We start from the raw sequence: 18893 nt of genomic DNA on the forward strand, positions 1-18893 counted from the left end.
CCGAACATACTTGCCCAAGATCAGCAGGCACTACTTTAATAACCCACGATCTTACTGTAATACATGTCATCCGATGCTTTTAATGCAATACCAAATGTCACTTTTTGTTGTAAATGTTAAGTTAACTAATTTGAGGAGTGCTGTTCAGTCTTATTCAACTAATAGTATGACATCGTTTTTGGGAGGAGTATTCAGCAGTGCAAAAGTGGGGGCGGGGGGACAAGCCATGAAAAATGTCCTGCTACCCCCCCACCCAAAATACAGTGTGCGCAATTCTATACTGTCTCATTTGCGTCCCTAAACCGCTCACCCCTGCCCCAATCTATTTTTTTGGTAACATTAGTGGCAGATGGCATCAACACAACAAAAACATAAAATTGCATAATCATTACAGATGCAGGAAACTCATCAATTAGAGCTCTGCCCAGGTGCTCTGGGACAAAATATACTCAGACCTCCTAATTTGCATATGAATTGCACCAACAGAAATTACTTCACATAAAAATACATTGGAAGCAGCATCATCAGTCTTTGATACTTGGAGGCACCGTGGAAGTGACAAATAAGTTGCCATAAGTAAGCCAAGTGGCAAATAACTGGTGCAAAATATCGAAATTGCACCATTATATGTGGAGCAACTCTATAGACATTAGGCTTTTTTTTGTTTTAAATAACAGCATGACAAATATGCCAAGTTATTACGTGAATCATTTACAAAGCTGCAGATAAGATACAGTGTGATTAAATGATTTGCCCGGGATCACACACTTTGGTTGAACGGTGAAACCGGGATGTGGCCAACTTAAGCAAAATCTCCCAGGTTTAGTTGATATAGATATTGAAAAACCCAACTGGCATCAAAGGTCAGAGCACTAAAAAAACAAAATACTCAATGCGCAATTGATGAAAGAACCACATTAAAAATAGCATATCCGAATTGAACCAAATCTCACAGAGCCCAACTGTTCCAAAAAGACTCCGAACAAATGCTGATAGCATCTAACAACAAAAATGCCAAATTAATGTGGGCACTACTAAACCAGAACACTGAACTACAAGGAGCAGAACAGATCAATCTGATCCATGAGGCAAAACGGACACAACATTTCCAAGAAATCTATAGTGAGTCCGCAAATGTTGTCGAGTGCACACAAGAAAACCCCACAGGGGACGCATGGAACATACCATTTAAGAAGTTCGAAATCATGTCACTGATCAACATAACCAGCAATTCCTGGGTCCCCGGGCCCGATGGATTGTCAACGCTATATTAAAACAAGCACCAGAAGTATGGGCCGACATGCGTCATGTATTATTTGCAAGAATCATCAAGAACATACAAATACCAGAAACATGGACAAAAGCAATCATCATTCCAATACACAAAAAGGGGTATGGAGCCTGGCCCGAGAACTACCGACCAACATCTCCATTGGACGTCATAGGTAAAATCTTCGCTGGCATCCTCCTAAAAAGACTGAAAGAACGGATACAACTGTCAGGAAATTGTTGAGAGAGTGGATTGTGGCTTAAATCTACTTATACTCAACCTGCTGAAGGCGAAAACCATCTGTGAAACCCAGATGCTGTACCTTGCTTGTATAGACATGGCCGCCGCTTTTGACAGAGTGGACAGACACATTGTGTGGCCCAAGTTGGAGCAGAAAGGATGCCCGTTAGATCTAGTGGCAAAAAATCAAAGCTATCCACAATGATGCGCCTATACAAGTGCGGCTAAATCAAAAGGGCAACTAAACCAAGGCAATTCCAACAAAGAGGGGCTTAAAACAGGGGTGTCCTTTGGCGTCAACACTCTACAACTTTTACATTTTGGAAAGAAAAGATCGACTTGAGCCAAAAAGAGCGTGCTCGCCGAAGATAGGCATCACTTCAATAGGCCACCTACTGTATGCAGATGATCTGATTATCTTGGATAAGACCCCAATTGGCCTGCAAAAAAAAAAAAAAGCTTGAATCCCTGGACGCTTACGTCAAAGAAAACAAACAAAAAAAGAAATCCTGAAAAATCTGAAATCTTAATCAAGGAAACAAGAGCAACAGTTCAAAAAACCCTTCAAATGGTGTTCTAATAATAAACCAATACCAATAACAACAAGCTCGAAATATCTGGGAGCAATAATAAGCACCAACTGTAGTGATCAGACATGGATCGAACATCTCCACCACAAAATGAACCAGCTCATAGCACAAGCTTTAATTGTGAAAAGAAGACACAGCAAGTTCTCGATCCAACCAACAGTGGACTTCTAAAGGCGATTCCAACAATAACCTACGCTGGTGACATGTCTCAGAATCCCGTGGGAAACCTGGGACAAGATTGAAGTCAGGTTTTGGAGGAAAGTTCTGAGAATCCCACCTTGCGTTCCAATGAGTATAATTCGGCACAAACTAAGGCCTCCATTCCATGCAGGTCTCGGTTGTATGGAAAGCTCTGGCAACATTAAGAAAGATAATTGCAAAAGACTGTCCTCCACAATATGCAATTCTAAAAGCCGAAAATGAAAAAGCACCGTTTTTGGCCATTGAGCAGCTGGAAAAAAAAAATGCAACAAGATTCTACAAAACTTACATGTATCAACAGACACCCTATGTAACAATCCCAAGAGGGTTAAAACCCTACTCCCCGTCTGTAGACTGGGCGAAACGTAAAGTGCCCGTGCCGCCTCTAAATCCCACACACTCTCAGCAAGGACCACCACAGTTCCAAAATGTTTGCCTGTATACTTTGGGGAGGGGGGGGGGGAAAGAGTGGAAATCCCACCCATAGGGATCTCATTTTACGATTTAGACTTAACATCTTAAGAACAAAAATGATCCTCGAGAAATGTGGCATAGTAAGCGATACCACATGCCGGCTTTGTAAAAAGGACAAAGAGTCCTTGCAACACTTGACACTGTACTGCACTTAAGTTAAGATCAGCAAGAGGAAAACTGCTACACCAACACTAATGCCGGCCTGCGAGTTGGATCCGGATTTGTGGTGGTCAAGGCTGTACGATAATCCGAAACAAAAAACAACAAGAGCCCTTGGAATGTTCCTTCAAACAATGCCAATTAGACTGGAAAAGAATCCAGCAGTTCCATAATACAAGCGAAAAAAAGGACTGCTTGTTTGTGGAGCTAGCCCTACGTAATGACTGTCCTAAAGACAAAGCCAAACCATGGAGGAAGAAAAAAAGTATAATAATATTAACCCGAAATCCACTAACAAAAAAGGACATAGGAATAAAGAGAAAGCCCATGCAGATGGTTTGGCTATGTAACTGAGAAGCAAACGTTTTCTTTTAAAGCCAAAGCTTGTATTTATTTACGCTAAATGCTTAATAAAATAAAAAAAGAATCAAAAAGCAACAGATATTAGGTTTTGTAGTACTTTATTTATAGCAATAACTTGGAAGCAAACCACACTACATAATAAACTAGCCTTCCATAGTAAACCAACTATACACGTTGCCATAGAAATATGTTAAGCAATAATAGTATTGCTTTCGTTTTATTCTCCCCCATCCTGCATGTAAAGTCACAACAGCATCATGCAGATTAATGTGAGCCTAACAAAATACCCTTGGGATTTAAAGCCATAGTCATTACCGTTTGTTATCCATGTTAGATTGCTCTGGTAAATTATTTGCCTCCTTACTGTTACAGAAATTACAATCTTGGACTGAAACGGAAGGGATTCTGGACCGCTTTCAAAGCGGATTCAGATTTGGTTACTCTACCACCCACAATCTTTTCATCATGAACAGCCTTAGAGATAAAGCCCTAATCCCCAATAATCCACCACTGTATGCCTTATATATAGATTTTAAGGCAGCGTTTGATTTGGTTAATAGAGAGAAGCTATGGAGGAAGCTTAGGGGCCTGGCGTGCCCTGAAGGCTTGCTCCATTATCTGCAACTCTTACACCATAACACCACAGTCCAGTTGAGGCTTGACGGAAGTGGATCTACAACTAGGGTGATAGAGCAAACAAGAGGGGTGAAACAACGCACCCATGCTATACAATTTGCTTGTCTCCGATATTCCAAAATGTATCAGAGAGGTGAGTAACTGCCCTCCCAAAGTTGGCTCCCAACATTGCTTAATCCTGACGTATGCAGATGATGTGGTTATTTTTGACCACACATTTAGTGGCATCCTACGCTCGGCAGAGCGACTTTGGGAGTATGCGGAGGAGAATGAACTCACAATTAATCACACAAAAACAGAGTTGATCCTATATAGTCATGGCAAAGTGAGCCGCCCCAGAATGACTATAAGAGGTCAGGAAATTCAATATACCCATAGCTATAAATACCTGGGAGTTGAATTCGACTCTAAGGGAAATTCCCAATCATGTGTACAAGCCTGCAAAACAAAAGCAGCGCAACTTACCTCTAGATATATCAGTTCACTCGTAAGAAGAGTGGATATTCCATGTGGGCAGCCCGCCAACTTTATGTCCAGTGCCTGATACCCACGGTAATCTATGGACTGGAAGCCCTAGTTAACCTTAATTTGGACTGGCTGCAGAAACTGGAAGGACGTTTTTGGCGAAAGCTGCTGGGATTGCCACCGGGAATACCTATGGCGATACTAAGATTAGAGCTAGGTTTACCCTCTCTAAAAGCTCTGGTCTTGAAGAAAAGAGCCGAGGTCTATATTAAGATGCACACTAACCCGATTAATCCCCTTTTGATAACCGTGAAAGAAGAAATCGACAGGAATAAGCAGGCCCGTTTTGCGAGAGAAATGAAAGCTCTATTTAAGGCGATAGAATGGATCCCTAACTGAGAAGACAATTTTATACATCTAAAGTCCCAAATGGCAGAACGACTTAAAATTTGGGACTGGCAAGACAATTTTAGCCATCTTGCGAGTCTTCCTAGCTACGGATTTATAACTCATGTTTTATATACCTTCAGGAGAGCACAAGGATATCTCAATCTTTGCCCCTCGGTTAATCTAAGACGCTTCCTATTACTCCTACGTATCAACCATCTACCAGTCCTAGCGGTGTTGGGCCCTGAACGGGCCATTTCTAAAACAGAGCGTTTTTGCAGGGTATGCAAGAATAAAGACTTACCTGAAACTGCAAGACACGTTCTCACACTAGGCCCTAGATTGGGATTAACTTACATAAAACATTATAGCAGATACGTACACAATCTCGACCATATTAAGTCCAAAGACTTCTGGATAGCATGTATTAACACTCTGAATCCTAGCCTACATTTGGCCTTATATAGAGTATGGTATATAGTTAAGGGAATACTAGAAATTTGAAGGCTAGCTTACTCTCCTTGCATTAATAAATAATAAATGAGCCTTGACATGCAATCACATGAAACTGCACGAAAGTTAACTTCTGGCTATAACCTGTGACATTTTTAATAAGAATGAATATGAACATGATTTTAAACGTTTTTTTCTTTTCTTCATTTTAATGATGAATTGCTGTTTAAAAAATTGCTGTTTAATAATTCAAAAAAAATTTCTTTAGACTTGTGTAAAGTTTTTTGTTTTTAAAAAAACTATCACATTAAAATAAATAAATAGTCATTATTTCATAAAGCATGCAGCATTACGCACCGTTCTCACTTCTGATCACTCCCTCCCGTTCCCAAAAAAAAGACAAAAGTCCCTGCTAATCGACGGGCTCCCGCGCCCGACGAAGGAGGGCCCCTCGGCGGGGGCCCCCCTTAGTGCCGACTGCCTCACGAGGCATGGTGGCTTGAGGATTCATGGGGGAGGGGGGGGGGTGAGCCACGCATCGCACCCCCTGGAGGGGGGTGGAGGGGCAGGTGACGTCATCACCTCGCGCGCCCATTGGGCTTAAATACCCTGGGAAAGGTCGCTGGGTCTCTCTTGCCGGCTCTCGCCTACGTTGCTATCCTCTGTTTGCCGTCTTCCATCCTGAGTTGCTGTTGTCCTGTTGCGGCCGCGTGTATCCTGCGTTGCTGTTCTCCTGCTGCAGTCCGGTGTTGGGTGTTCGAGATCGTAGCTTCGGTGAAACGGTCCTGCTGATCCGGTTCCTGTCGGGAAGGAAGGAAAGGGAGTACGGGCGAAGCGAAGGCGAAAGGGTACGTGAACTAATTCCAGTTGCAGTTAAATGCAGTTAAATGCTGTTTCCCACAAAGTCCGTTTGGTCTGCACGTCTCTCCCTGCGGGTGGGGGCTTAATATAGAGGGGGCCATTCTGGGTTTATACACGCTGCACGACGGGAGTAGGAAGGGTATTTGTTGGAGGGTGGTAGCAACATGGAGGCCCATGCACGGAGCACAAAATGTTTAACTGCATGCTAGGATCGCCACAGGAATAGGTATGTGTTGAGAAGCAAGAAAGTTGCCAGGTTCGGGAATCAAAAAATAAATAAATAAATAAATAAAAAAAATAAAAAAAAAGGTTGGGCCATGGGTAGGGGGCTCCAGATTGCAGCAGGGTTGCATCCAGGGCGTGGTAGTCAGTTGGAAGAAGTTGCGGTGGTTTGCTTGTTGGGACGGGCGGGGTGCATGCGGGATTAGCATTAGTGTGTTGAAAAGGGGTGACGGCATGGTTCTGACTGTAGGCTTCCGGGCAGCGACTCTTCCAAGCCCTCTCATCTCGTATAAAGAAGCAGGTTTTGTGTTTGCTTGCGGGTCAGTGCTGGGAGAAGGTTTCGCTAGGATAGAATGGCAAAATGGAGGGGCTCAATTTATTTGGATGCAGGGGTATGCTACAGTTTTAGGTGGTGGTTCGTGGGGCTAAACGTTAGTAGGGAATATCTGTGGTTTGGGGCCATTACATTCTGTTTACGTAGGGGGGTTGGATGAAAATGGTTTGGCAAAAAAAAAAAAAAAAATTTCTTTTCTTTTTTCGATGGGGCAGCAGTTATTGTACGTTAATAAGTGACTTCTGAGGGCAGGGAGAACTGTTCGTTTGGTGCAACGGACATGGGATGGAGATGGTGCTTTGGGTACAGCTGGCCTGGGATTGGATATTAATAGATTTGGTACGATCAAAAGTAAATACAGCGTGCGCCCTGGGATTGGTCGCCGACCGCGCGGGCTTGTTTCTCCGTGGGACGGTGGAGTGGGAAATTGCATGGGTTAGAAATTGCATGCGTACATTTAAGTCGCCACTAAGGGGGGGCCCACGCCGAGGGGCCCTCCTCCGTAGGGCGCGGGAGCCCGTCGGCTGTATTGCCGTAGAGTGCGGGGTCGGATGCACCACTTGACATTTTGAACCAGCAGCATGGCCCCAGCAACGTGTTCACAAATAATTATCATGTTCATCGGTTACACTTACTTGCACGTGGTTTTCTGTCAATTAATATTGTAAAATGTAAAACGGCAGTTTCGGGATTAGTAATGCTTGTGAGGTATTCCGCAGTGAATTTGCATGTGGCAGGTATGGTTGCAAGGCAGCATTTTCCCTTCCGATTTGAGTTTGGGCTGGATGGATGGTCGCCCTTGGAAGGCTAATGTGAAAGGACACGTTCGTTTTATTAAGTTTAATGGGATTGTTTATGGGGATTGGGGATGCGGGGCCGCGCGGTGGCATGGAATGGAGTTAAGGTCCGGGCGCTCCGCGTTAGTGCCAAAGGAGGGGGGTTTCAGGGGCAAGGCCAAGGTGACGGGGTCCTGGGTAATGTATAGAAATGTGAAATTGGGGTAGGGTTTTGGGGGATGATGGCATTGTGGGGGGCATCGTTTTGGAGGGGGCCTCGTTTGGTTTAGGGGAAATGCCCAAGGTGCCGGGTTTGCCTGGGGGGGCCCAAATGTATCAGGCGGGGCAGCAGGCTTCCATTCCGCGAGCCGGTGGTTTACACGGGTAGGTTAATTTCGAATATAATGGTGAGATGCCTTATGCATCAATGGCAAGTTTAGTTATTGCAGTAGGACAAGGAAAACATTGGCAAGAACAGCGGCCCCATGGAACATGTACGAGGGGTAGGGTTGGTGATAGATGCGGGTTGGGTGGCGGGGCCCCGGCCGGTAAAGCTTTCAGCGTACTTGCGGTTGGGGAGCATGGGCCTCATTTTATGTTTAAATGATATGTAGGGCATTCCGGGCTAAGGTGTCGTATGTGGTGGAATGCCTGGTGTGGCACCAATAATGGGCGGGGCGTAATGCTTTCTGAACATATAGTGAAGTTCTGATGTAGTGAATGTGTGGTGCAGAGTTCATTCTTGGAAATTAGGCCCTCTGTCTCTTCTTGGAGTTCAATCTGGGACATGAATTCCCATTGGGCATTCATACAGAAAGAGTTCATGGTGTCTGTGGGTTTCAATGCGCAAATGGTTAGGTTTATTAGCAAAGAACTAGATCGAAATCCATTGAACAGAGCTAAAAGTTGAAATACCGTTTACACCCGTGAAATGTAGACACTGTTGTACGGTTGATGCAGACAGCAGAAGTTGGGGAGCAGATAAGCCAACCCTGATCGCCTCCTTTAAGCACGAGTCATCAGGTATTAATTCGTAAAATGCAGCTTTTCCTCTGTGTGAGATTGTGCATTCCTGCCTGCTAGCTAGGAGAACCTACTACAAACGGGTCCACTACAGGTTCCAATAGGAACGTAATCTTGAGAAATGGGGTGAGGGGGACAGCGCGCCAATTCCGGGGCAGTCCCAGCAAAACCGGGACATTTGGTCACCTTAGGTGCAGGGGCGCTGGCTATGTAGTGAAGGAAGAAGTGGGCAAGATGGGGTCTGGGAGATGGAGCGGGCCGTGAAGCGCGTGAAGAGACACAGGGCACAGCTTTAATCTGTGAGATAGCTTGGTGGGTTAATGCACCTGTTGCAGAGACCTGTTATTAACTTGAAGATAAGTTATTTGCTGGCTTGGATGGTCTAGCGGGTTAAGGCAAGACCGGTTTCTTGGGCTGGCGGGGTGCAGTGCTAAATAGCTCAGGGGGTGGCCTCAGGAAGGGACCCACCCATAAAGCAGCCTCTCAGCTTGCCGCAGAAATGATCGTCCTTGAACCCGCAATGGCCACGAAGACATGAAGGTCGTGGTCCGAGGCTGACAAGGGAGACAATGTAGTATGACTTCGGCACCTGGTAGGGGCTGGCAGTGAGGCCTGGACAAAAGGGCTGTTAGCACCTTTTCGCCCGCACAAGGGACACCGCCCGCGCATGCCCCGTCCACAGGGAGATGAAAGGCATGCCGCCAGGACATGCTAATGGGGGGATGTCCACTCAAGAAGGGATGGGGGTGGGCAGTGCAGTGCTGGCCCCCTAAATCTAACACCTAGAGACCAAATCGGCCTGGCCTCGGGCTCAGTTGAAGCTGGAGCACACTAGCAGGACGTGGAGACATTCCGCGGCGTCCAGTGCACGACCCCCCCCCCCTTCCCCCTGCCCCAGAAGGAACATCAGAGAGAATTATTGGGATTTTGGAAGTTGGGCCTCGCGGTGGCATGGAATGGAGTTATGGTCAGGGCGCTCTGCGGTAGGGATAAAGGAGGGGGGTCAGGGGCTAGGCCAAGGTGATGGGGTACTGGGGAAATGTACAGAATGTATGCGGTCATGGCGAAGTGGCTTGGGCAATGTATAGTAATGTAGGGAGAGGTTTTGAAATTTTGTTTATCTTAAGATAGAGAATGCGTCGGGCCTTTGGGAAAGGGGGGCAGCCTCCCGTGTAGTAAGGGATGGTTTGAAAACGCAGAACAGCACGGGCCTAGACTGTTGGACGTGCAATTGTGGTAGGGCTTTGGGGGTTGATGCCATTGTGGTGGGCATCGTTTTCGAGGTGGCCTCGTTTGGATTAGGGGATAGGCCCGAGGTGCCGGGTGTGCTTTGGGGAGCCCGAATTTATCAGGCGGGACAGTAGGCTTCCATTCCGCGATCCTGTGGATTACCACGGGTATTTTTAATTTCGAATATAATGGTGAGATGCTTATGCATCAATAGCAATTTTAGATTATTGCAGGAGGACAGGGAAAGCATTTGCAACGCGGCTGGCCCATGAATGATACACAGCAATTATGGACGCTATACCGTGTCAAGTGATGCCGGCATATGGGGCGCATTTATGCCTGCACCTTGGACAGGACCCGGAAATGGTCGCTATGGTAACCAAACCGCAGCGGGCAGACGGGTCTTTTGGTATCAGATATGCCTTGGGTCACTGGGGGTAGCTGGGCATTCCTTGCGCGGTCGCCACTTGCCGCAATTCAGATAATGGCTGAGACGTGGGGAGGAGGGCCTGATGCGTCGCTGGGGATAATGTTAACATTGTATAGGTCGAATACTGGTGCTTGGAACGTATAAACTGCGTGCAGTGGGGGGGAGGGGAGTCTCAGGAATAATGGGAACAGCATGCGGGGAAGCAGGAAAGCAAATGTACCGCAGCGCGGAGACGGGGATGGCAAATAGGATGTCCCTTGGGGCGATGCGGGTAATAGGGTCTCAGACTCGCGTATATAGGTTTGGGGTGGTGGGGCCCGTAATTATTTTCGTGTGAACGTTGCCTTAATTGCAAGGGAAGTGGGCGGGGGTCCAGGTGATCACCAGGTGGCCTCTAAAAGTCAACGCAGCGGAAATGTTAGATAAGATAGGGTTAAGAGGGAGGTTAGAGGGTGAATATTGGGAGTTAAATACGGTGCTAACGGCGGGCAGTGCGGGGCGGGGGGTTCGGTTATATCAAATTAAGCAGGCCTGCAATCATGGAGCTGCCAAGGGACAAGGCTGTTCGTAGCATAGAACCATGAAGGTGGCCATGGGCAGGGGCAGAGTCTGGCCAAGAGGAAGTGGGGGGCACTAAAGGAGGAGGACCGCAATGGCTGTAGAGCAAATTACTGTGCTTACGCGATGGGTGATGCAATTTATAACACACCTATGCACGGGTGTTTGCCATTGGGTGGCGCTGTTGAACAGGGTTTGGAGGGTCATCGTGGACGAAGGGATGATTGTTCAAATGAAGAAGCAGCGCAAATATTTATGTGGGCTAAGCTAATCTCGGGTTGTCTCGTCCCACCTGGTGTTCCCGTTAGAAAGTACTGGCGGATACCACAAGGGGAACTGCACAGCCATCAGTTTATTAAGAACGGCGCCCAGGAGTATTAGACTCAGGGGAGGCCCACGAGAATGGGGAGGGTTAGGGGGCTTGGAAGACCTTTCCAACTCCAAAAGTGGGTGGGGGAAATGGGAAATGCATCGTTGGAAACTGAAAATTGGAAAGGAACAATGAAGTCAGCAACGGGGGGGGGGGAATGAAAACTTGGCACTGGGAACGGGGCTCCGGCAAGTACGTTGGTAACTGAGGGGAAGGGGGGCCCCAGGGAGATTGGGGGAGGATAAGGGGGGGCTCCAGAGAAGGGGGCCCTTTGTGATTGGCAGCTTAAGGAGATCGAAAAGAAACTTGGGGGAGGGGGGGCCTTGGAGTGCGGGGGTAGGGGCCAGGAGGAGCAGGGGGGTTAGTTGGGATGGACCCCTCCTTAGCGATAGGCAGGGGAAGAGGATGGGGATAAGAAGGATGCTGGGCTCTGGGGGATAGGTAGCGCTTGATGGAGGGGGTTCTCTAGAACAGGAGGGCGCGCTGGGGGCCGGGGGGGATGGGTCTAAGGCGGCAGGGAGAGATAGGGCGGATCGGGGTCTCGTTTGAGGGGGGGAGAGGGGCTCCCTGGTAGGAGGTCAGAAAAAGGAAGGAGGAAGACCTGTTTGGGGAGAGAAAGTTAACCGGGATCAATAAGCCAACCTGGGGAAACGGGAAGAGGGAATCCAGGGGAAAGGTAGCAAAAGTAAATGAGACCGGAACGCATCCTTTTGAAGGAGCCTAAGCGGAAATGGAAAATGTAATGGAAAGTAAAGCACGGAATAGCAATCGCACTGAAATAGCGTTGGGGAAAGAAAATGAAAAGAAATTGCAAAATAAAGAAATGAAATGGCCAAAGGGTAGAGAGGGACTGCTGAGGAAGGGACTGGGCGCCCGCGGACCAGAAGGGGCGGGGGGGGATAGTTGCTTGCTCTCAGCGCAGAAAATCCTGAGCGTGAACGGAACACCTGTAAGATAACTCCTGACTTTATGTGTAATAAAGTTTGCTGTGGCAATTTTTCCTCCCACTCATCCTACTGGTCTTTGCCTATCCTTTGGGTGGACGGGGGTGGGTTGCTGGGGGAGGAGGGTAGATTGGTAGGAGTGAGAGACGAATGCGGTATGATAAGGGGGGGGGGCCTGGGGAGCAACAATGGCTGCCACTGTGCCGCCCCACTGAGGGTGTCGGCGCTAAGTCCCCTTCCCTCCCATCAGTGCCTAATGGCTCACATTGAAATGCTCTGTTGGCACACAGCAATGTGAGAGCCCCTCCGATGCCCGGAGCTCCTTATGACATTGTCCTGGCAGCAGGACACTTCTTGCGTTAGGAAAGAGCAAGGTGTCCTACTTGCTCAGCACACATGTTCTGCCAGCGGGACACCTTTCCTGACGTGCACCCTCATTTAGGTGTTGAACGGGAGAGGTGTCTCACTGGCAAATGTCTAGGTCTGGCTCTCAAAAGAGCCTCTGGGAGGGCAGCTTAACACGCCCCTCTGGCCCCCCTGCGACGCCACTGCATTTTAATTTGACCACCAGCATGTTCAGATCAACCTTTTCTCATGCAGTTTGATATGAACTTTGCAGCGTCCCTTAAAGTCACCTTCACGTACTGCTGACGTGCTAGACACTGGAAGAAACTGTTTGTTCCCTCATCCCTAATTAAAATAAATACATGGATCATGCTGCTTTGTTTAAAACAAAAGCTACCATATATTAGCTATTGGTATGTAGGACAGTGGTTGTGACAGAAGCCATCTGGGCCCCCGGTCACATTCGGGAAACGAAACCGATGAAGGAGATGCGAAGAAATGCCTTCCTTCATTTCTGTGACGCCCAAGGCTTTAAATTGGCAGGTGCTTGCAGGTCGGGAGTACCTGTACTTCTTGTATTTGAAGTAGATAGTAAGGGCACTGATCAGTGGGAAGCCACTGCGTTTAATGGAGTAGCACTGCCACTGACCAACAGTAAGAAGGTACTCTGGGATAGCGAGTAGTAGCCGCTTTCCATTTCGCATTGGTGACGCCTCGGCTCCCACTTTAAGTAAAAGCGTTATTGAACAACTAACCCCGAGGAATTTATTTATTTTTTTAAATTCTTGAAATTGCTCCACTTTTTCATTAACTTATGAAATGCTCAGCTTGAATTCTGGATACTGTATTTCTTTAAGTAATGCATTCAAAACGAAAACTAACAGAGTGTCAGGGGATTGCGGGGGGACCATTAACGGGACGCCTGCAATAGCGCAGTTGCACAAAAGCGTCAAGGAGACAGGACAACATATGTACACTCTTGTTCCTCCGGTGCTGTCGTCGTGCTGCAGTCCCCGAGGGTGTCGCGTACTCAACACCCTACCGATAGAAAAGGTCACCACAGCCTCAAAAAGCACAAGCAAACTGGACGTTATAAACCACTCGACGGGGCTCAAGAGTACAGTACCTTCGTGGCTGACAGGCTGGATGAGGCGGTTGGTGACAGTGTCGCTCAGGGAACGCAGATCGGCGGAGTCGAGGCTCTCCAGCAGCTCCCGGCAGCCAGCCTGCTCGCGCTCGCTCAGCCTCGCCATGGGCGCCAACGGCCGCGCCACACGGGAAGTGAAGGCATCGGTCCCTGTCACTAGCCAGACAAGCAAGAAGAAGGAGCGAGTCCCCGAACTCAGCCTACGGGCAATGGGCGTGGCCAAGAACGAACGCTCTGAGACGGCCAAACACCATAAAGAACAAGCTCAACAAAACAAAAAAAGAGGTAGAAACTAGTTCCGTTAGAGAAGAGGACCTACCAACTTGTTCTCATTAGAGTCCTAGACTAAACGTGAAGGGTTTGCAATCGCTCTTTTCCTTTGTTATCAGCACGCCTTTCTTTTATAGGCTTTTGTCACTAAATATATATAATAAGCCGGTTACTTCCACGCTGGAGTAGTTGTGAGCTCACCATTTCCTCATCGTGAATACATTCCATCTTTTCAATGTGACCTTAATGCCCCATACATGCCAACATGTTTCAATCTTATTTTTACACGCTACAGTACTTGTGAGCTCACAACTCATCAGGAATACATTCCATCTTTTCAAGATGGCCATGTACATGCCAACATTTTGCAGCACATGGAGTGTGCGTTCCCGGCATCAAAAGTGGGAGAACTGAAATGTACCATTGGTTTGCATTGGGGTTAAAATTACTTTAGGAGGGAGAACCTTAAATAAGGTACATTTCCATACATGCCAACATTTTGATGCACCTGGGAGGGAGATTTCGTCAGGGAAATCAGGAGATGTATGTTTTCCCCTAGGAATGCATTGGGGCTAGAATTATATTAAGCAGGAGAATGTGAAAAATCGCAATATTTTTCACTGAAAAAAAGTCAGGAGTCTCCCGCCAAATCGGGTGGGTTGACATGTATGCATTTCAAAAAGAAAAATCGTGATTCTATGTCAAGACCGGAGGCTCGGATTATGCTTTCTCTTTCATTTTCCTACTTGAGCAGCATAACTGTGGGGACATCACGTGATCGCGGGAGCGTGTTCTCGCGAGATCTCGCGAGACGGGATCTCGCGAGCCCACGCTCCGCGGGAAAACGTTCCCGCTTCAGAGTCGGCGACGCTGCCAGCTGAAGCGGTCGTGCAGGAGCACTGCTCCTCACTACATGAGAAGGAGAGTGAGTTGCAGAACTCTCACCACAGCTCCTAGGGCATAACACCACAGCCACTGGAGGCTTCATGGGGGCCCTAGGAGTTTACAGCGTGCCACCGGTGAGCACAACCCATCCACAGTGAAGCAACTGGGGAAGCACAGGACTTGGTCGCATTGAACAGTGAGTAAGCGCCCCGCGCCACCAGGCCGCCTTAGAAACTCTCCACTTGTTGCCAGTCAATAAAGACTGTTAGAAACCCCACAGCGTCCTGTCATCTATTTAGGCCACAACAATAACCAAAACCAATAATATAACAATAACAATGGTCAAACTACAAATACTAATGTAGGTAGAGTCTTTGGTAATCCAAGATATTATTGGTCTCTGAAATAACCACGTGACAAACATAACCAATCCTTAACTGTCCATGTCCATAAACACACTGTAAATCCTCCATTAGTTCCTCTTTCTTTGCTGCTCAGCAGCAAGTTAAGCACACAATTACTTTTGTATTATTGCTTGTGAATGACTTAATGTATTGTGTAAACTATAATTAGTGCTACTGATTTTTTCAGTGTGCACACATCGCAGGGTTGTGGCGGAGCATATCCACGAGGAGTTTGACAGTTTGGTTGCGGCCGCGACGGGACTGGGGCTCTGGCGACTGCAATGACGTTGAGTGCCCACGGAGGGCAGCACGGTCACGGAAGAGGGAAGCGTGACGGGACCGCGTAGTTTCGGCGCTTCACTCTTCATCAGTGACCGTGTCGGGTTGAGCCCTCATTATATACTGGGCAGAATGTGGAAGCAGCAACTCCTTTTGGGCATTATTCAACTACTTATGAAATAAAGCGTGCGTAGCTAAAGAGCATTGGCACGCTCCCAGCAACACTGAGATCAGTAGATCACGGGTTGAGAACAGCATCCCTGCAGGTCACAAGTGCCACCACAGCTCTTTATCTTGACGGGCAAGGTCCCAGGTAAAACTTGCTATATACATATAAGCCTGGATGACCTGGAACAAGGTCATATATATACATACTTGACGGGTGACGGGTCTAAGCACCCTCTTTGATATAAGATATAATCCTCTGTATTTGTACTAATGAGGAACTCCCCCAGTGATGAGGGAAAGGCTAGTATTAGCCCAAAGAGAAGTCACACAGACATGACCCAAGTGCTGCAGAAGGCCTTGGGAGCCTCCTTGTGACAGGGCCCTAAACAAATTGCTCTGATGGAGGATTGCCTCAAGTTTTCTCAGGTGCTAGAGGAGCTGAAAGGGATTAAAGCACAGGGGAGAGTAAAAGGGGGCAGAAAAACAGGCCATAGGGCATGTAAGGCCCATACCCTCGGGCACTCCATCTAAAAAGAAGGGTGATAAGAGAAGTAAGGTGAGAGCCAGAGCAAGGCCTGTCATGTGGCAAGATGGATCATCCGACAGGTCAGACGAGGAGGATGATGGTTGGGAGGATGACTATTCTGAGGAGGAGGTATTGTCAATATCAACCTCAGATGAGGAAGGCCGAAAAGTTCCAAAGAAAAAGAAAGTGGATAACGAGGAGGACTGTGGGGGTGATGATTTTGACCCTGAGCCACTGATCCACTCCCTGGATTCTGAATGGGAACCACCAAAAAAAATAGCAGCCCATCTTAAAAAACGCCTAAGGGCACCTCTGGCAATAGAAGTCAGAAGAAAATTGAGGGCGGAATGCCCTAGACCGCACCTCCTTGAAGGAGCTGCAGATACTCCTGAAATAAACGGAACAATGGTCACATTTATGGGGAAATATGTGAAGGACGGGAAGAACGGCCTGGAGAGGTCCTGGCGCTGCTGCCAGTACAAGATGTTAGATATAGTAGGTCTACTGACTAAGATCTTACAAATGGGCGAAGAGGCCATAGAAAAGAACGAAACGGTGTACCCGATGGTACTTATCGGGTGGGGCCAAAGGGCCATTTGTATGTTGGGTAATGCCAATTGCGCCATTACCATGGAAAGGAGGAGGCCCTACTAGTCAAAATAGAACCCAAACTGAGTGAGTTAGACTCTTCGGAGACAGTGACCACAACAAAGGGGAAACTTTTCAGGGATTCATTCGTCAAGGAATTAAACAAATTCACAAATTCCTATGCAGCACTTGATAAAGCACAAGGTTCGCTCAAGAGAGTGTTCGGGAAACTCATTTTTGGAAAGGCTGGTAGAGGAAGGGGTTTCTCTTCCAGCCGTTTCCAATACAACAGGCCCTACAGTGATAGATCACACTGGAGAGAACAGGAAGATCGGAGACAGAACCCCTTTTTCCCCTCCAGGGGCAGAGGCTGGCGACAAGGAAATCGTCAACAGAATTCCACAGGTGAGGGCAAGCAAGCTCCAGTGCACCTTAAGCATAATTACCCCGGCAGTAGGGGAGAGATTGACAGAGCATATAGAATGCTGGCACGACATATCCAAAGATACTTGGGTCCTAGAGACAGTTCAGGGTTTCCACATAGATTTTCACACGACATCATGCCAAGTGACCCCCCCCAAAGTGCATATGTCTACACTTAGAGGACCTACAGTTGTTAGAGGAAGAGCTGAAGGGACTAGAGCGCAAAGAGGCTATAATGCAGGTGACAGACTCCGCAGTTAGGTTCATAAGCAACATTTTCCTAGTGAAAGAGAAACACAAAAAAGACTGATCATCAAGCTGAAGTGGTTTAACAAATGTGTGGTATACAGACATTTTAAAATGGAAGGGCTTCACCTTCTAAGGGATATATTTTTGCAGGGCGACCGGCTTGCCAGGATAGTCCTGAAAGATGCATATCTGACGGTGCCCATAGCAGCAGAGCACCTGAGGTTTCTGAGATTTGTCTGGGGAGAGACAACATGGGAATTCCGTTGCCTACCTTTCGGACTGGCATCCGCACTCTGGTGTTTTACCAAGTTAATGAAACTGGTGGTGACTCATCTGAGGGCGCAGGGCATCTGCCTCATAATCTACCTGGATGATATCTGCATAATGTCCCAGGACAGGGAGATGCTCCATATACAAGTGCAAAGGACGGTAGAACTACTTCAGAAACAGGGTTTTCTTATAAAATGGGAAAAATCTAAGGTTCAACCAGAGCAGGCCATGGAATTCCTGGGCTTGGTATTGGTAACCATCTCGGGATCTCTCAGCCTACCAATTACCAAGGTGAATGACATCAAAAAACCAATCAGACACACTTTGTCAAGGAGAGAGATGTTGCTGAGGGACATTGCAAGGCTGATAGGACACCTGGCGTCATCGATTGAAGTAATTATCCTGGGGTGTCTACATTACAGGGCCCTTCAGAGGTTTAAAATCCAACACATCAGAAAGGGCACATCTTGCGACTCAAGCGTCCCAATTTCCCAGAAAGTAAGAGAGGAGTTGGAATGGTGGCATCATCACATTGATGCTTGGAATGGGAGAGCATTATTTGGCTCATCCCCGGACCTGATCACAGAATCTGATGCCAGCAGATGGGACTGGAGAGCCCAAAGTGGGGACCTGTCGACTCGGGGCAGGTGGTCAGAACAAGAGACATCCCTACACATGAACTGTCTGGAACATCTAGCCGGATATGCAGTGAGATGCTGGACTCAATAGAGAGCACAATGTTGTGTTCTACTCAAGATGGACAACGTGTCGGCAGTCAGATATATAAACAGGCTGGGAGGCACGAGGTCCAAGATGTTGGCAGAGATGGTGAAGGAATTACAGAGTCTTCACCTTCAGAGACAGGTCTCGGTGACAGCAGAGTACCTGCCAGGCTGCCAGGACGAGGTTGCCAACTGGAACTCCAGATATCTCAGGGACGCCAGCGATTGGAAGCTGGACGAGGAAGTATATCGCGACCTGATGGTTCGGTGGGGACAATGCCAAATCAATCTTTTCCCATCGAGATTGAACAACCAACTACCTCACTTCTTCTGCTGGAGGCCAGATCCGAAAGCAGAAGCAACATACGCATTCCTACAGGCATGGGGTCAGGGAATACGGTATGCTTTTCCCCTCTTCTCAATGACTGCGAGGAACCTAGCCCAAGTGAAGCATCTATAGTTCTGATTACTCTGGACTGGAGGGAACCAGCGTGGTTCCCCAGTCTCATAGAACTATCACATCACAATCTAGTGGCTCTCCCCAAACACAAGCTTATTGTACGGGAACCCAGGGGAATAATCCATCCACTAGTGTGGACTGCAAATTCAACCTGATCGCGTGGGGGATTTC

At 47.6% G+C, this 18893-nt stretch overlaps 1 protein-coding gene across 1 annotated transcript in view; it reads right to left on the reverse strand.

The window, feature by feature from the left end:
- The window catches only part of C7PH3orf38 (chromosome 7p C3orf38 homolog), a 54878-nt gene extending 41024 nt beyond the window's left edge, over nucleotides 1–13854 (reverse strand). Inside the window, exon 1 of the mRNA XM_069636773.1 lies at nucleotides 13458–13854. Within this exon, the coding sequence (XP_069492874.1) occupies nucleotides 13458–13584 (127 nt within the window). The 5' untranslated portion in view covers nucleotides 13585–13854. The remainder of the gene's footprint in view (nucleotides 1–13457) is intronic.
- Nucleotides 13855–18893: the final 5039 nt, after the last annotated feature.

This window comes from Ambystoma mexicanum, chromosome 7p (assembly GCF_040938575.1).
Source record: "Ambystoma mexicanum isolate Mex_15411 chromosome 7p, UKY_AmexF1_1, whole genome shotgun sequence".
Lineage (NCBI taxonomy): Eukaryota > Metazoa > Chordata > Amphibia > Caudata > Ambystomatidae > Ambystoma > Ambystoma mexicanum.